At 36.9% G+C, this 19,294-nt stretch overlaps 1 protein-coding gene across 1 annotated transcript in view; it reads right to left on the reverse strand.

Moving 5' to 3' along the window:
- Positions 1 to 3,169: 3,169 nt before the first annotated feature.
- Positions 3,170 to 19,294, reverse strand: part of LOC113352572 (auxin response factor 9-like) — a 28,731-nt gene continuing 12,606 nt past the window's right edge. The window contains exons 7-15 of the mRNA XM_026596381.1: positions 19,110 to 19,265; positions 7,517 to 7,601; positions 7,296 to 7,386; positions 6,964 to 7,131; positions 6,734 to 6,853; positions 6,543 to 6,618; positions 6,271 to 6,439; positions 5,525 to 6,171; positions 3,170 to 3,304 (exon numbers count right to left, since the gene is read on the reverse strand). Coding sequence (XP_026452166.1) covers positions 3,170 to 3,304; positions 5,525 to 6,171; positions 6,271 to 6,439; positions 6,543 to 6,618; positions 6,734 to 6,853; positions 6,964 to 7,131; positions 7,296 to 7,386; positions 7,517 to 7,601; positions 19,110 to 19,265 — 1,647 coding nt within the window. The remainder of the gene's footprint in view (positions 3,305 to 5,524; positions 6,172 to 6,270; positions 6,440 to 6,542; positions 6,619 to 6,733; positions 6,854 to 6,963; positions 7,132 to 7,295; positions 7,387 to 7,516; positions 7,602 to 19,109; positions 19,266 to 19,294) is intronic.

Here is a 19,294-nt window from a genome sequence, read left to right on the forward strand (position 1 = left end):
ACGGGCGTACTGCGAATCCTAATAACCGTAAATGGAGGGACTTGACATTTCGATTCAACTACATTAAAGGTGCAATGCGAGAGTACGTAAAAGTTAGAAATATGGAGTACGACCATCATCCACGAGCTCCTCTTAGGGAAAAAGTGAGTAATCCGATAATATTTATACTTTTCTATGGTTCAAAGTTACTAACGTATAACATTCCTCGTTTAATTTCAGCTGGAACGTTTCAATGGGTAATGGACAATACGTAATGGGGAAACTAAGTTCATTCACCACAAAGAATATACAACGTTGTATCGACGAGCAAGAAGGTTCATTGACGAACATTTGATGCGTCAGATTCTTGATTACCCTTACTAGCTCTTCTGTAATGCTAGATTTATGTAATGTTATCTTCTTATTGAAATCCATGGCCTTTCTCCTATTAGTTCAAAGTTTCTACAAAGAGTCCTTAGTATCTTTAGTCTATGCATTGACGATCTTTTTGGGAAAGGTACAGTCGTTCATTTAAAACTATTACATTGACGACCCCTTCACTAAATTTTTCAAGCAATCTCTTGGAAGTTTTGGTAGGAAAGAGTCGTTATTTGGATCTAAATATCAAGCTGATGACTATAGGTCTGAAAAAACTTAAAAAGTTAGGTTTAGAGTCGTCAGCTTGATAAAAATAGAGTGAACGACTCTTTGGATAAGATGGTAAAATCCAACTTATAACATTTAGGGTCATTATTCTGCTAGATTTAAAGATGACGACCCCTTCTCTGCCACAGTGTATAATCTTTTCTGCTTTAGAGTCCTAAATAATTCTAACAAATATACTTGTAAACATCCTTCTAAAATCTTATGAAAACAAAGTAGTTTCAACAAACCATCCAAACCAAACATATAAGTTGCATCTAAAAAAAGTTAAGAAACATAAGTTCAAGTCAACAGTAAAGTGAAACATAAGTTCAAGTCGAGGGTAACATCTCCTCACTAAAGACCACCATATCGACCTCGACCTCCTCTTTACCTCCCTGACCGGGAAACTCTCCGGCTTTTCTTAGGAGGACCTAGTTGCACTGCCCCATGGGGAACCATCATCTTCTCTAGCACCTTGTTCATCATGATGTTGGCTATATTGCCCCTGTTCAGCACCTTCTTGTGTTAGATGGCTACGTTTTTTCTGGGTCTTCTTACCTTCCTTAGCCAGCTCAGCAAACATCTTCTTTGCATTGGGATTTTCAACGTGCGTGATGTAAACAACGTACCGGCGTTGCTTCTCAATATCAAACACTTAGCTTTTATCAGCCGAGAAACACAGTGCCTTGACAAAAAGCTTCATTCGTTCCCTCTATATGCATTCAAATACCAATTCACATTAAATAACTATATTTGTATGTATATGAATAACAGAAATACAAAAATAAATACTCACCACTAGGTTAAGAATGGTAGTATCATCTCTAGTGTCAGCTTGAGAAGCAGAGGTGGATGCTCTGTTGGTCCTCCTACCCGTAGTCTGATCTATCGTATCACCCGACCATGGGAGAAGCCTTCGTACCATGCATAGTAATCTGTTGTTGCCTCGTGACCTTCATTGACATGCACCCAATCTGTGATGTCCACTAGCCTAGAGTGTCTAATATTCCAATGCTTGGTATCAGGTTCAGGTTCGTAAACCACCTTTATGTCCGACACGTCATCCTTGCATTTGTACATCTTGCGCTTGAACGAAGGTACATAGTCGGCATCGGGTGAATCTTGAATAAACCCAAGTTGACGCATGATTCTCATCGGATTATACATTGAAAAACTGTATGGGTGAAAAAAAAAGGGCCATAGTAATACACGACATCTTCCACTGCGCAAACTCTACCATCCTTATACGGATTAAAGATTACCTCTTTCGCCGTGATGTTGTCCAGTTTTTGGCGCATTTCTATGAACGCATCAGTTTGCTTCTTATCCTGAGAACCGGTGAACAAGTATCGGGTTCCTGTTGGACTACCTTTGCCCCATTTTGGGTTAAGTTGCACGTCTTCATTATCTTTGAACAACGAGGGGAAATGATCATAAATCCACACCTATAACAAGCATATTTGAAAATTTTAAAACAATCAAATAAACATAAAAACATTAATGGAAAAAAACTTACACAAAAAAGACAACTTTCATCAATCCAAATACCTGGACTAGATCCAAATTCCCATTAATTTGAGAAGTTCGTTCGCGATATCCCTGGGAATGATGACCATTCAAATGTGCTACTATGGCAGTCCCCCAAGAGTACTTGTTCACATCTTCCAAGGGATCCAAAATCTGAAGAAGGTTGGCGCTGACCCTATTACCTTTGCTGTCGGTAAATATGAATGACGCAAGGAGGTACAACAAATACCCAGCCCCGCATAATGACATTCCATATCAGAGAGAACACCAACTTTTTCTTTGGTTAATGTGTCAGAAAACATTTCCCTAATCTCCACAAGTTTGAACTCTTTCTTCGGGTATTTATTTCCCTGCACGAAAAGCCCATTAGTTGTCTCTTTATCCCAGCCAAACAAGTTCCTAGCCAATGCAAAAATTTCATCCCAACTAAGCCTTTTCTTGAACTTGTCATTGGTTGATTTACCTTCGACCTGCAACCCTAATATCTGTTCTACATCATCAAAAGTCACTACTATCTCGCCAAAAGCGAGTTGGAATGTGTCGACTTCACCGTAATACCTTTCACAGAAACTAGATACTGCGACCTTGTCATACGCAATCACACAGTTCACAACGACATTATACAAACCGTAGTTTTCAACATACTCTCTAACTCTTGCACATTCACCTTCTAGCGGACACAACTCCATTTTCTTAAAATAAGATTGGTTTCTCAAAATACGTGCGACATTATTATGATCCTACAAAAGAAAAACATGCATGTAAATATTAAAAAAATAAATAGAAACTTAATATCAACCAATCAAATAACAAGCAAAGTTGGGATTCTTACGACTGTCTCATAGATGGTATGAGCCCACAATCCGGGATATCTAAATAGAACTTCGCAGTCATCTCTAGGTTCTCCTCTAGGTTTACCAATGCGAAGAGATTCCAGCAGCAAATGAGTAGCGTGAATGTGTCTCGCGCTAGGTGCAATATCCGTTCCGTCTTTCTTTACCCTCTTTGCAGTCTTCGACTATTCATTCTCTTCCTCCTCCTTATCACCAGCATCATTGACTTCCTCGTTTTCATCATGCTTATCACCAGCGTCATTACCTTCATCCTCTTCATTCTTCTTATCACTACCATTATTACCTTCATATCCTTCCTCCTCCTCATCACCACCATTACCATCATCAGAATCATCACCACTACCATTATCTTCATCATCATTATTACTCTCTTCTTCCTCCTCTTCTTCTTCACCTCGTATGGGAGGATCTTCTTGTATCTCTTGTTCTTCATCATCGCTACCGTTAGAGGAAATAACAAGAGAGGATGATTCCTCCGAATCCGACAACTCATTACCTTTGTCTCTTAGTTCGCTAATAGAAAATGCTACCTCACTCGGCTGTCTTTCGCGTAATGGACTGGCAATTAAGTATTTATCGTGGCCGGAGGTTTGGAAGGAGGAGTTATCATCATTGGAACCGTGTCTTTGGTCTTCTTGGTACTATAGTCCAAACACAAAACAAAAGGAACCAATAAAATATTAATTTTATGGTATCATGTAAAGGGTCGGCAATGGGATGATCTATAAAGCAAACGACCCTTCAATATTAGGTGACGATTCTAATATATATGATGACGACTTTATAAAATAAAAATGACGACTTTACCAATTCCAGATGACGACCCTTCCAAATATTTGGACAGAGAGGGTGATTCTTTTCTTACAGGGTCGTTATCGTGTAACAATGGGTCGTCAAAAAGGCAATGGCGATCCTATGATTTGGGTTGACGACTCTAGGGCATATATCTAGATGACGACTCTATGGGACCTAAGATGACGACACTATCAATTTTTGAAATATAAAGTTGTTCGAGTTCCATCTAGAGTCGTTAAACAACAAAAAAGGTCGGCACGACAGAGTCGTCATCTTCAACCTAATACATTAACGACTCTATTCCAGGGTAAAAAATGTTGAAGTAACAGAATTAGGGTCGTCATCTTCAATCTAATACACTAACGATTTTTCATAGAATCCGCATGAAAATCAAAAGTCGTTAAGGGTTTCCAAAATCGAATACAAGGTGGGTTTTCGTTCACGTACCTTCTAATTGGAGCCATTTCTTTCTTGGGTTTCGATTTTTTGGGTTTGGGAGTTCTTCTCTCGTATACCTTGGCTTTTACCGTATCTATGAGATTAGGGATTTGAAGTGCTTTTCTAACGGTCTGCTTTGTACGAGCTATTTTTGTAGAAGAAGTTAATCGTCGATTAAAGTTTTATCATCGACGATCAAGCGATGAATCGGGTGAAACTTTTTTTCTTCAAAGGGGCCGTTATTTTGTAGAAGAAGTTAATCGTCGATTAAAGTTTTATCATCGACGAGCACGCGATGAATCGGGTGAAACTTTTTTTTTCTTCAAAGGGGGCGTTAATTGGGGTGGAGAAGAGAAAGGGAGAAGAAGAAGAAGACGAAGGGAAGATGAAAAAACTGATATTCTGATTTAGTATAGGATGTATAAATTGGGGGCCAATTAAGATTTTTAATTAGGGGTTAAATGATTTATAAGATTTAGGTTTAATAAAGGGTAAAATAGTATTTTCATAATCTGTTTAATACGCCCCTGAAATTTTGGGGTGCAAATATAATATCAAGACCCCCAATCAAAAGGGGTTTATTTCATTATTATTCTTTCTTCATATGAAATTGAAAATACATACAACATTTATGGAAATATGACATAAGTTTATAGCTATATATATGTCATGCAAACAGACACACTAAACAACAAGACTAGACTAGACTAGACAAGAGTGACTCTTGACCAACACAGCAACAGACATGCATACATGTAAGATTGCTCTTAACAAACCATTACCTGCTTTCTGCTTATTTATTTTCTTCTTATTATACCTCTCCACTTCTTATTTAGTTACAAACATACTTTTCTACTGATATGTATATATAGATAGACCAACTCTTAACTCTATATAGCTAGAGAACCTAACTGATCAGTAACTTTACATATATATAGCCAAACCGTATTTTGGAAGGATGATGCATGTTGATGATATGGTAATGAGATTATGGTAATGGTGATGTTGTCCTTATTCTATTTTCTTCTTCAACTTTGGATAAGTGTTATACAAAGGTTTACTGTGGGGTTGGATTAGGCGAATCAGGATTCATGTTGTCGATTTCTTCATTGGGGCTAATGTAGATCTTTTGAACTACTCGTGGAAATTCCCTGCATTAACAATGAAACAGAATTAGACAACAACTTAAATGATTTATATGTACCAACTACTTACTTCTTAACATAAAGAATATCAGTTAAACTAAACAAGACATAAATACTTGTAAATTAGTCTATAACGATCACCTTATAAAATTTGGTGGGGGTATTGGAACAGCTCTGGCATGGCTTTTCGACACCACTTCCAGATCCACTAGAATATGAAGGATTCGTGATCTTAGATGGGTCTGAAATTTGATCAGAATCCACCATGCTGAAATGTGGAACATGGCAATTGTCATGAAAGAATTGTGGGAAACTCATTTCTGAAGCTGGAGTTGTTCCCATTGGAATCTTTACTAAATCAACACCAAAAAGCATGCAGGGGCTACTGTCTGTTTGCTGATGCATTGGTACTTCATCGTGTCCATGGCCCATCATTCCTGGGAAACCAGAACTTGGGAAACTGAATTGCGGAACTGACCGGTTCTCACTAAATCCAGAATTTCTACTGTCATTACATGTTGAAAATAGGGGTGGATGAAAGTTGCTATCGAACCGTGACACATCTTGATATGCACCATTAATTGGTAAATTATTTCCAGGATCCATATAAAAAGGATCATTTCTTTGAAATGGGAACGGGTTCTGCCCCCAGTTATAGTTCCTTGGAGGTATCAAATTTGTGTTTGATGGAATTTGTCCATTTTCTTGACCATGAAAGACCCCTGAAGACTGCCCTGGCAGTGGTGGTGCATACTCAGTGGAACCTAAGGATAGTCCTAATGAAGGAACTAAATTTAGATGATTCATACGCGGTTCAGTAAAAGTAGTAATTAAGTAAGAATCCATTTTGGTTAATTCTTCTAAACTTATCAGTAAACATTACTAACCATCATTGCTCAGTGTAGATGATTCATCTGGTGATGCTTGACTGGTTCTAAGTCTCTTCGTTCGGGGTTGAACCTGTTGCATGTTAGTCGCAGCTGAAAGTGGTTCAATCATCCATGGAGAAATCCGAAGTGGACGTGGCACGGAGGAAGATGGTTCATCCCAATGAGCCTAAGAATGTATTGCATGAGTAAAAATAAGTCAAAATAAATAAATTATATACAAGCTTGTTGTTCATTTCAATTATAATTGGAGAAGATCAAGAGTAACTTACGACGAGACATTTCCATTGTGAGCAGGGCCAGTGAACAGGATCATCCTCTTCAATACCAACTAAGGTGCCTGAAGGTCTGGTTTATGGAAACATGCATGTAGAGTGTAGACATGATGATTTGTCCATGAAATCAAACGAGAGTAAAAAAAAAAAAAAAAAAGTTTTATAATTAGTACACTAAATTAGTTCACCTTTCTTCTGGAGCTTCTTCGCTGTCAATCCTCATTTTAAATCTAGTCCCAACTGCAAAACTGCTTCTTACGCTATTCATGTATTGCTTATATGGGATCAAGAGCTCTGATGGGCTTGTCCTGAGAAATCGAAAACAATTGTGTAAGAATGCCAAAGACAACTTTTTCCGGTACAAAATAAACATATTTATAATTACCTAGGACGAATCTGATTAAAAAAAAAAATTTACCTTGGACGATAGTAAACACTGAACATGGATCCAGTTGAAAGTGCATGCGAAGCAGTTGCGAGTATGCCAAGCTGCATGGTGTGACTGCTTAGGACTGATGTTGATGGATAACTTTGTATCTTACTTAAAGCACGGCGAAACCCAACGCGAAGCTCCCCATCTTCTGCCCTGAAATTACAAACATGTATCTACGTTGACTCTCGATTATGCAGCAGTACTGACTTCTAAACAAATAAATAAACTAATGACCCTCAACAAGACAAAGCAATTGAACAGAAAAGAATTAATGGTACTCTCAAGAAAGCATAAATATGAGACAAGTTGAGGAAAACCTTATGAAAATAAAGGTATCACCAGCAACAAGTTTCTTTGAGTTCACAAATGTACTCCAACCACTTGTAAGCAAGTGCCTCTTGGGTTGACCTAGATTTATGTTAGAGAAGAATACATGCATTTAGAAGATCAATGAGGCAGAAAATGAAATTACAAAATGTTAAAAGAGAAGAAGAAATCAAGTAAATGACCATCAATTCATCATACGATAGATATTTACCACGGTAAATATGGCGGAAGCGCCATTCTACCCCATGCAAATCTTTTGCCACCAGTTCTTGACATGGTGGTTGCTGGCTCATGTCCTACAACAACAACAAACAACAACCAAATTAAGTCTAAAAGCCTTCAAAATGGATTCAAAATAAAAATTATAGACCAGAAGAAACAAAATGAAGTTATAAAAATACTTCTATGATCATCTTAGAACAGCAAGATGATTCGTCTCCTAGATTAGCTAATTGATCTGGGCTGGGTAAAATTCAGTAAAATCGGTCAACTATAAATATAGTGATGTTGAGGCCATGCATGAATAACAACTTGCGTTTTGATGCTGGACAAGAGGAGCATTCTTTCTTCAAGTTTCAGACACATCATTACCCACATGTCACATGAAATGCATTCTTCCCAGCATCAAAAGATTCCTCTCCTACCAGACTCAAATGTTTCGTGGTAAATTTGCTTTAGAACCAATTAAAACCGAAAAACTTTACTTTTACTGATTAACCCCAGAAAGAAAGTAAAACGGATACACCCACGGAAATTTGATTATTCTAAATTTTCAGGTAAACTCCGTATATAAAGTTCAGCTTCGTGGTCTATCTAATAGTGAGTTGAAACTAAAACATACCAAAGGTGGAAGACATTCATTAGCATGTCGTCTAAGAACCGAAAATCCTCCATGAATACTTATATCAGATGGAGTAAGTATCTTGCAAAAGGAGTAAACTTTAGTGTTCTTAGGAGGAAAAAGAAGTTTCTCTTTGTTTATTCCAGGTTCATCTTCTGCCAGAAACATCAGTTATTTTAGTTAGCTATATTTTTGAAAACCCAAAACAAGCAAATGCCATAATATATAGTAATATGACAAATCCTTCGGGTCGGGAACTAGTGTCACTTGAGCAAACACTTCATCTGATTCATTTTCAGCCTACAAATTTAAACCCCTGCAGTCTCCGCTTGATACTTTGCTTCTAACGCAGTCCACAAATCATAAGCACTGAAATTTTCTTTAGCATTGTAAAAATCATACATCGTATCTTCCAAACCATTCATGATATGATTTTTCGCCAGAAAATTACACCGCTTGTTATACTCGATCACCTCCTCAGTTAAAGCTTCAGCATTCATCAATTCATCATGTGGAACAAGTACATAATCCAGTTCATGATGGCTTAGATAAAACAACATCTTGGATTGCCATCTCTTGAAATCCTTTCCATTAAACTTTTGTGGTCTTTCAACGTCGTTCTTTCCCATTGTTATAAGGAATAGTAATGTGTTAAGATTGTTGGAGTCTTGCAACAATAGAAGAAACGTCAGATGTATCAAACAATAAATATAAACAACCGTATCAAACAACTCTACCACGAACAAATTGATGAGGGCAGAATCACAGGTTCAACAAGCTGTCCTTAACACATTAGTTCGCGGGTATACTCTAAAGTAATGCTAAACCCCAACGTGCGAAGATGTGTCCAGGATAAGACTGCCCGATATAACTTGTATTAGCACAATACAAGTTACACACTCTTAAACTCAGCAACGGGGATGGAAGTAAAACACCGCACGAAAATAAAAGCAAGAAGATGAAGAAAAGTAGACCTAGAGATGGTCGCTGCTTGTGTGTTTTGAAAAGAGATTTTCGAGTTGTATTTATAGGAAAATTAACTTGCAAATCAAGTTAGGTTTAGGTTTTTTTTCTTATAAAACGAGTTTTGTTTCTTGTAAAACAATTAAACACAAAAAGGAATTTTTCCCATAAATAAAACTCTTAAATAAATTATTTATCAAGTTAAAAACTTGCAAAAATAATTTCAAGTAGACACGGACTTGGTGCTTGGTACACGCGCATGGGTCGAAACATGTATTTTTCGCCCACCCGCTCCACCCACATTGTTTTACAACATATCCATGAGAACATGGTAATAGTGGAGCACCTCTTTAGTTTTCCACAATGTGGGACTAAAGGTTCCATTTCATTCACTCAAAAATGAGTGAGTATCCTTAGACCCTTAGGTCATGAGATCAAACCACACCAAGACCAAAAAATTTATTAATAACTCATTTTCTCCAACAATCCCCCACATGAATGAAATATCGGAAAAACGAAAAATCAGAGTAGGAAAATACCATTTAGGCAAAGGTGTCCATGAGGTCTTGAACCTTGCTTAGTGAGAAGTTACCGGAACTACTAGCTAACAGTGAACGATGTCTTGAACTGCTAGCGTTTGGTGTATTCTAATAATATCCACGCATGATATCCTCCAAGTGTTGCTAAGTTCGTGCCGTTTTGTCCATTTTGGCCCTGGACATATCCTGTTTCTCAAATGCTTAGAGAATCGGCTCCATTCTCATGGAAGCGACCCACTTCCTCATTCAGATAGGTGAGTTCCATCAAGAGTGTTTACTGCTACACCCCACTTCAATCTTAAATTGAAACTATAGAACTCATTAAGACTTAATTAAAAGTCATCCTCCACATGCAGTCACACTATCACATCAACACCATAGGGAAGGGACAGAATGAAATTCTCTGATAGTGTTTACCTTTACCCACATAAATTAGTTGTCTCATTCGAAACCTTGTTATTGGAATCTCCAGTCAGCAAGGTTGAGTATCCTTCATGGCAAGTTTAATTATTTGAGCCTAAGCCCCATCCCCTTCGATGCTTTACTAACTATCTCCTTGGAAACCTTTCGTCAAAGGGTCCGCGATATTCTCCTTGGACCTTGTCCAATCTATGGAAATAACGCCTGTTGAGATTAGTAATTTCAAAGAATCATGTCTTCTACGCATATGTATAGACTTTCCATTGTAGAAGCTATTTTAGCTCTACCTATTGCAGATTTGCTGTCACAATGTATAGATATAGCTGGCACAGGCCTATGCCAGAGAGGAATATCTTCTAAAAAGTTTCTTAGCCATTCGGCCTCCTCTCCTGCTTTATCTAACGCAATAAACTCCGACTCCATAGTTGAGCGAGCTATACATGTCTGTTTGGAACTCTTCCAAGATACAGACGCACCTGCTAGAGTGAATACATATCCACTCGTAGACTTAGACTCCTCTGAGTCTGCTATCCAGTTCGCATCGCAAAATCCCTCAAGGACGGCCGGATACCCTTCGTAATTCAAACAAAAGGTCATTGTGTACTTCAAGTACTTTAGCACTCTATTAAGTGCATCCCAATGTTTCTGCCCTGGATTACAAGTATACCTGCTTAACCTACTCACAGCATAAGCAATGTCTGGTCTCGTACAATTCATCAAATACATCAGACTTCCTATGACTCTCGAGTATTCAAGTTGGTTAACACCTACACCCTTATTCTTCATGAGTTTGCAAGAAGAATCATATGGAGTGCAAACAGGTTTACAGTCAAACTGATTATATTTCTTAAGTATGGATTCAACATAATGAGACTGACTCAGACTATAGCCATTAGAAGTTTTTCTAATCTTCATCCCTAATATGACATCAGCGGGGCCTAAGTCTTTCATGTCAAAGTTCTCATTCAACATTTTCTTAGTGGTATTAATAACATCCATGTTTGTACCTAGTATAAGCATATCATCAACATACAAGCATACAATCACACAGGCATCCTTGACAAGTTTAGTATAAACACACTTATCAGATTCATTAATTCTAAAACCACTAGAAATCATCACATGATCAAATTTCTCATGCCACTGTTTAGGTGCTTGTTTCAATCCATACAAAGATTTCTTCAGTTTACAAACCTTCTTCTCACAACCTTTAACTACAAATCCTTCGGGTTGTTCCATATAAATTTCTTCATCTAATTCACCATTCAAAAACGCTGTCTTTACATCCATTTGATGTATCTGTAGGTTATGGACAGAAGCTATAGCAATTAACATCCTAATGGAGCTAATTCTACTTACTGGTGAATATGTATCAAAGAAGTCTATACCTTCTATCTGTTTATAGCCTTTCGCTACCAACCTAGCCTTGTATTTTTCAATAGTTCCATTTATATTACGTTTTCTCTTGAAAATCCATTTACAACCTATGGCCTTAGACCCTGGAGGTAAATCTACAAGTTCAAAAGTACCGTTTTCTCGAATGGAATCCATTTCACTAATTGAAGCTTCTTTCCACCACGGAGCTTCAGGACAAGTCATGGCTTCTTTATAAGTCTGAGGATCAGACTCGGCTAGGTATGTAATGCAACCAGGATAGGTTTTCTTAGTTTTAACCCTTTTACCTCTTCTAGGTTCTATTTCTGGTTCATCTTCCTCTAAAGGTAATGACTGACTGGATGATGAAATTCTAGGGGATCATCTAAACATCTCTTTCGAGAATCACGTTTCATAGGAAAAACATTCTCAAAGAACTCAGCATCCCTAGACTCCATGATAGTATTCAACCCTATGTCAGAAATTTCAGAACTCACAACCATAAACCTATGAGCACTAGAATGCTCAGGATACCCTATAAAAACACAATCAACGGTTTTGGGTCCTATCTTATTTGTCTTAGGAGGAGGGATGGCCACCTTTGCCAAGCACCCCCACACTTTGAAGTAATCATAAGATGGTTGTTTACTTTCCATAACTCATATGGACTTTTATCTGATCCTTTAAAGGGTACTCTGTTCAGGATGTAATTGGCTGAGAGGATAGCCTCCCCCCACAAATTCGAAGGTAATCCTGAACTAATCAACATGGCATTCATCATATCCTTAAGGGTACGGTTCTTACGTTCAGCTACACCATTGGATTGAGGTGAATAAGGGGCTGTAGTTTCATGTATTATGCCATGTTCTTCACAGAAATCTCCAATAGGAATTAGATACTCACCACCACGGTCAGACCTAAAAGTTTTAATGGTAGCATTAAATTGGTTTTCAACTTCACGTTTATATATCTTAAAGGCTTCTAAGGCATCGTCCTTCCCTCTAAGCAAATAAACCTGACAGTACCTCGTACAATCATCTATAAAAGTGACAAACCATTTCTTACCACCTCTAGTTTAAACTGACTTCATGTCAACTACGTCTGAATGAATCAATTCTAAAGGTTTAATGTTTCTCTGGACATTCTTCCTGAATGATTTCTTAGCATACTTAGATTCTACGTAAATCTCACACTTATGACTTTTATCTAAAGTGAATTTGCGCATGCAACCTACGCTAGCTAGTTTATGCATTGATTTGTAATTTACATGACCAAGTCTTCCATGCCAAACATTCGATGACACACACATGTAAGCAGAAGAATCATTCAATTTCACTTCAGGACAGGTTACATTAAGTTTGTAAAGACCCCCAGCCTTATAACCCTTACCCACATAATCATTGCCCTTAGTTACTATAAGTTTTCCAGACTCAATTGAAACTTTAAAACCCTTATCATCTAAAACAGAACAAGAAACAAGATTTTTGCAGATGTCTGGAACATGAAGAACTTCATTCAATGTGAGAGTCTTGCCAGATGTGAGCTTCAGACCGACCTTTCCTTTTCCTGCAACCTCTGATGCAGATGAGTTACCCATATAGAGTTTCTCGCCTTCCCCTACCCTCTGGTAGGAGGTGAACAGGTCTTTGTACCCACAAACATGTTTGGTAGCTCCAGAGTCTACCCACTAGTCCATCACATTGGTCACCAAATTAACTTCAGACACTACAGCAGAAAACTCATCCTTGTTCTTTTCAACCAAGTTAGCATTATCCTTCTTGTCCTTACGATGTCTACAGTGAACTGCCATATGGCCAGTAACTCCACACGCATAACAAGCACCCTTAATTTTAGTAATGCTAGACTCTGGTTTTCGAAACATACCTTTCTTGGGAGGACCACGCTTAGAGTTACGATTGTTACTCTCACCTTTTCCAGCTTTGGAAGATCTATGTTCAGTCATATGAGCTTTATTACTCATGTCCCTTGCAGAAGACACATTCTTATCTTTGGAGCACAACAACTCTTCCACTTGAATCTTCTTCCCTAATTCAACCATGTTGATCTCGCCAGTTTCATGTCTTAGCTTTTTCTTGTACTCAGACCAGGAAGTTGGTAACTTCCCAATTACCGCAGATACTTGAAATGTCTCATCAATGACCATACCTTCAGCAAGAATCTCATTAATAATCTGTTGAAATTCGAGGAATTGATCAACAACAGGCTTATCATTCGTCATCTTGAATTCCATAAACTTCGCCACCAGAAATTTCTTGCTCCCTGCAGTCTCCGCTTGATACTTTGCTTCAAACGCAGTCCACAAATCATAAGCACTGAAATTTTCTTTAGCATTGTAAAAATCATACATTGTATCTTCCAAACCATTCATGATATGATTTTTCGCCAGAAAATTACACCGCTTGTTATACTCGATCACCTCCTCAGTTAAATCTTCAGCATTCATCAATTAATCATGTGGAACAAGAATATAATCCATTTCATGATGGCTTAGATAAAACAACATCTTGGATTGCCATCTCTTGAAATCCTTTCCATTAAACTTTTGTGGTCTTTCAACGTCGTTCTTTCGCATTGTTACAAGGAATAGTAATGTGTTAAGATTGTTGGAGTCTTGCAACAATAGAAGAAACGTCAGATGTATCAAACAATAAATATAAAGAACCGTATCAAACAACTCTACCACGAACAAATTGATGAGGGAAGAATCACAGGTTCAACAAGTTGTCCTTAACACATTAGTTCGCGGGTATACTCTAAAGTAATGCTAAACCCCAACGTGCGAAGATGTGTCCAGGATAAGACTGCCCGATATAACTTGTATTAGCACAATACAAGTTACCCACTCTTAAACTCAGCAAATGGGATGGAAATAAAACGCCGCACGAAAATAAAAGCAAGAAGATGAAGAAAATTAGACCTAGAGATGGTCGCTGCTTGTGTGTTTTGAAAAGAGATTTTCGAGTTGTATTTATAAGAAAATTAACTTGCAAATCAAGTTAGGTTTAGGTTTTTTCTTATAAAACGAGTTTTGTTTCTTGTAAAACAATTAAACACAAAAAATGAATTTTTTTCATAAATAAAACTCTTAAAGAAACGTCAGATGTATCAAACAATAAATATAAAGAACCGTATCAAACAACTCTACCACGAAAAAAATTGATGAGGGCAGAATCACAGGTTCAACAAGTTGTCCTTAACACATTAGTTCGCGGGTATACTCTAAAGTAATGCTAAACCCCAACGTGCGAAGATGTGTCCAGGATAAGACTGCCCGATATAATTTGTATTAGCACAATACAAGTTACCCACTCTTAAACTCAGCAACGGGGATGGAAGTAAAACACCGCACGAAAATAAAAGTAAGAAGATGAAGAAAAGTAGACCTAGAGTTGGTCGCTGCTTGTGTGTTTTGAAAAGAGATTTTCGAGTTGTATTTATAGGAAAATTAACTTGCAAATCAAGTTAGGTTTAGGTTTTTTCTTATAAAACGAGTTGTGTTTCTTGTAAAACAATTAAACACAAAAAAGGAATTTTTTCCATAAATAAAACTCTTAAAGAAACGTCAGATGTATCAAACAATAAATATAAAGAACCGTATCAAACAACTCTACCACGAACAAATTGATTAGGGCAGAATCACAAGTTCAACAAGCTGTCCTTAACACATTAGTTCGCGGGTATACTCTAAAGTAATGCTAAACCCCAACATGCGAAGATGTGTCCAGGATAAGATTGCCCGATATAACTTGTATTAACACAATACAAGTTACCCACTCTTAAACTCAGCAACGGGGATGGATGTAAAACGCCGTACGAAAATAAAAGCAAGAAGATGAAGAAAAGTAGACCTAGAGATGGTCGTTGCTTGTGTGTTTTGAAAAGTTATTTTCGAGTTGTATTTATAGGAAAATTAACTTGCAAATCAAGTTAGGTTTAGGTTTTTTCTTATAAAACGAGTGTTGTTTCTTGTAAAACAATTAAACACAAAAAAGGAATTTTTTCCATAAATAAAACTCTTAAAGAAACGTCAGATGTATCAAACAATAAATATAAAGAACCGTATCAAATAACTCTACCACGAACAAATTGATGAGGGTAGAATCACAGGTTCAACAAGCTGTCCTTAACACATTAGTTCGCGGGTATACTCTAAAGTAATGCTAAACCCCAACGTGAGAAGATGTGTCTAGGATAATACTGCCCGATATAACTTGTATTAGCACAATACAAGTTACCCACTCTTAAACTCAGCAACGGGGATGGATGTAAAACATCGCACGAAAATAAAAGCAAGAAGATGAAGAAAAGTAGACTTAGAGATGGTCGTTGCTTGTGTGTTTTGAAAAGTGATTTTCGAGTTGTTTTTATAGGAAAAATTAACTTGCAAATCAAGTTAGGTTTAGGTTTTTTCTTATAAAACGAGTTTTGTTTCTTGTAAAACAATTAAACACAAAAAAGGAATTTTTTCCATAAATAAAACTCTTAAAGAAACGTCAGATGTATCAAACAATAAATATAAAGAACCGTATCAAACAACTCTACCACGAACAAATTGATGAGGGCAGGATCACAGGTTCAACAAGTTGTCCTTAACACATTAGTTCGCGGGTATACTCTAAAGTAATGCTAAACCCCAACGTGCGAAGATGTGTCCATGATAAGACTGCCCCATATAACTTGTATTAGCACAATACAAGTTACCCACTCTTAAACTTAGCAACGGGGATGGAAGTAAAACGCCGCACGAAAATAAAAGCAAGAAGATGAAGAAAAGTAGACCTAGAGATGGTCGCTGCTTGTGTGTTTTGAAAAGATATTTTTTAGTTGTATTTATAGGAAAATTAACTTGCAAATCAAGTTAGGTTTAGGATTTTTCTTATAAAACGAGTTTTGTTTCTTGTAAAACAATCAAACACAAAAAAGGAATTTTTTCCATAAATAAAACTCTTAAAGAAACGTCAGATGTATCAAACAATAAATATAAAGAGCCGTATCAAACAACTCTACCACGAACAAATTGATGAGGGCAGAATCACAGGTTCAACAAGCTATCCTTAACACATTAGTTCGCGGGTATAATCTAAAGTAATGCTAAACCCCAACGTGCGAAGATGTGTCCAGGATCAGACTGCCCGATATAACTTGTATTAGCACAATACAAGTTACCCACTCTTAAACTCAGCAACGGGTATGGAAATAAAACGCCGCACGAAAATAAAAGCAAGAAGATGAAGAAAAGTAGACCTAGAGATGGTCGCTGCTTGTGTGTTTTGAAAAGATATTTTCGATTTGTATTTATAGGAAAATTAACTTGCAAATCAAGTTAGGTTTAGGTTTTTTCTTATAAAACGAGTTTTGTTTCTTGTAAAACAATTAAACACAAAAAAGGAACTTTTTCCAAAAATAAAACTCTTAAAGAAACGTCAGATGTATCAAACAATAAATATAAAGAACCGTATCAAAAAACTCTACCACGAACAAATTGATGAGGGCGGAATCACAGGTTCAACAAGCTATCCTTAACACATTAGTTCGCGGGTATACTCTAAAGTAATGTTAAACCCCAACGTGCGAAGATGTGTCCAGGATAATAAGACTGCCCGATATAACTTGTATTAGCACAATACAAGTTACCCACTCTTAAACTCAACAACGGGGATAGAAGTAAAACGCCGCACGAAAATAAAAGCAAGAAGATGAAGAAAAGTAGACCTAGAGATGGTCGCTACTTGTGTGTTTTGAAAAGAGATTTTCGAGTTTTATTTATAGGAAAATTAACTTGCAAATCAAGTTAGGTTTAGGTTTTTTCTTATAAAACGAGTTTTGTTTCTTGTAAAACAATTAAACACAAAAGGGGAATTTTTTCCATAAATAAAACTCTTAAAGAAACGTCAGATGTATCAAACAATAAATACAAAGAACCGTATCAAACAACTCTACCACGAACAAATTGATGAGGGCAGAATCACAGGTTCAACAAGCTGTCCTTAACACATTAGTTCGCGGGTATATTCTAAAGTAATGCTAAACCCCCAACGTGCGAAGATGTGTCCAGGATAAGACTGCCCGATATAACTTGTATTAGCACAATACAAGTTACCCACTCTTAAACTCAACAACGGGGATGGAAGTAAAACGCCGCACGAAAATAAAAGCAAGAAGATGAAGAAAAGTAGACCTAGAGATGGTCGCTGCTTGTGTGTTTTGAAAAGAGATTTTCGAGTTGTATTTATAGGAAAATTAACTTGCAAATCAAGTTAGGTTTAGGTTTTTTCTTATAAAACGAGTTTTGTTTCTTATAAAACAATTAAACACAAAAAAGGAATTTTTTCCATAAATAAAACTCTTAAAGAAACGTCAGATGTATCAAACAATAAATATAAAGAACCGTATCAAATAACTCTACCACGAACAAATTGATGAGGGCAGAATCACAGGTTCAACAAGCTGTCCTTAACACATTAGTTCGCGGGTATACTCTAAAGTAATGCTAAACCCCAACGTGTGAAGATGTGTCCAGGATAAGACTGCCCGATATAACTTGTATTAGCACAATACAAGTTACCCACTCTTAAACTCAGCAATGGGGATGGAAGTAAAACGCCGCACGAAAATAAAAGCAAGAAGATGAAGAAAAGTAGACCTAGAGATGGTCGCTGCTTGTGTGTTTTGAAAAGAGATTTTCGAGTTGTATTTATAGGAAAATTAACTTGCAAATCAAGTTAGGTTTAGGTTTTTTCTTATAAAACGAGTTTTGTTTCTTGTAAACAATTAAACACAAAAAAGTAATTTTTTCCATAAATAAAACTCTTAAAAAAACGTCAGATGTATCAAACAATAAATATAAAGAACCGTATCAAACAACTCTACCACGAACAAATTGATGTGGGCAAAATCACAGGTTCAACAAGCTGTCCTTAACACATTAGTTCGCGGGTATTCTCTAAAGTAATGCTAAACCCCAACGTGTGAAGATGTGTCCAGGATAAGACTGCCCGATGTAACTTATATTAGCACAATACAAGTTACCCACTCTTAAACTCAGCAACGGGGATGGAAGTAAAACGCCGCACGAAAATAAAAGCAAGAAGATGAAGAAAAGTAGACCTAGATATGGTCGCTGCTTGTGTGTTTTGAAAAGAGATTTTCGAGTTGTATTTATAGGAAAATTAACTTGCAAATCAATTTAGGTTTAGGTTTGTTCTTATAAAACGAGTTTTGTTTCTTGTAAAACAATTAAATACAAAAAAAGAATTTTTTCCATAAATAAAACTCTTAAAGAAACGTCAGATGTATCAAACAATAAATATAAAGAACCGTATCAAACAACTCTACCACGAACAAATTGATGAGGGCAGAGGAGCATTCTTTCTTCAAGTTTCAGACACATCATTACCCACATGTCACATGAAATGCATTCTTCCCAGCATCAAAAGATTCCTCTCCTACCAGACTCAAATGTTTCTTGGTAAATTTGCTTTAGAACCAAATTAAACCGAAAAACTTTACTTTTACTGATTAACCCCAGAAAGAAAGTAAAACGGATACACCCACGGAAATTTGATTATTCTAAATTTTCAGGTAAACTCCGTATATAAAGTTCAGCTTCGTGGTCTATCTAATAGTGAGTTGAAACTAAAACATACCAAAGGTGGAAGACATTCATTAGCATGTCGTCTAAGAACCGAAAATCCTCCATGAGTACTTGTATCAGATGGAGTAAGTATCTTGCAAAAGGAGTAAACTTTAGTGTTCTTAGAAGGAAAAAGAAGTTTCTCTTTGTTTATTCCAGGTTCATCTTGCTGCCAGAAACATCAGTTATTTTTGTTAG

This window comes from Papaver somniferum, chromosome 2 (genome assembly GCF_003573695.1).
Source record: "Papaver somniferum cultivar HN1 chromosome 2, ASM357369v1, whole genome shotgun sequence".
NCBI lineage: Eukaryota > Viridiplantae > Streptophyta > Magnoliopsida > Ranunculales > Papaveraceae > Papaver > Papaver somniferum.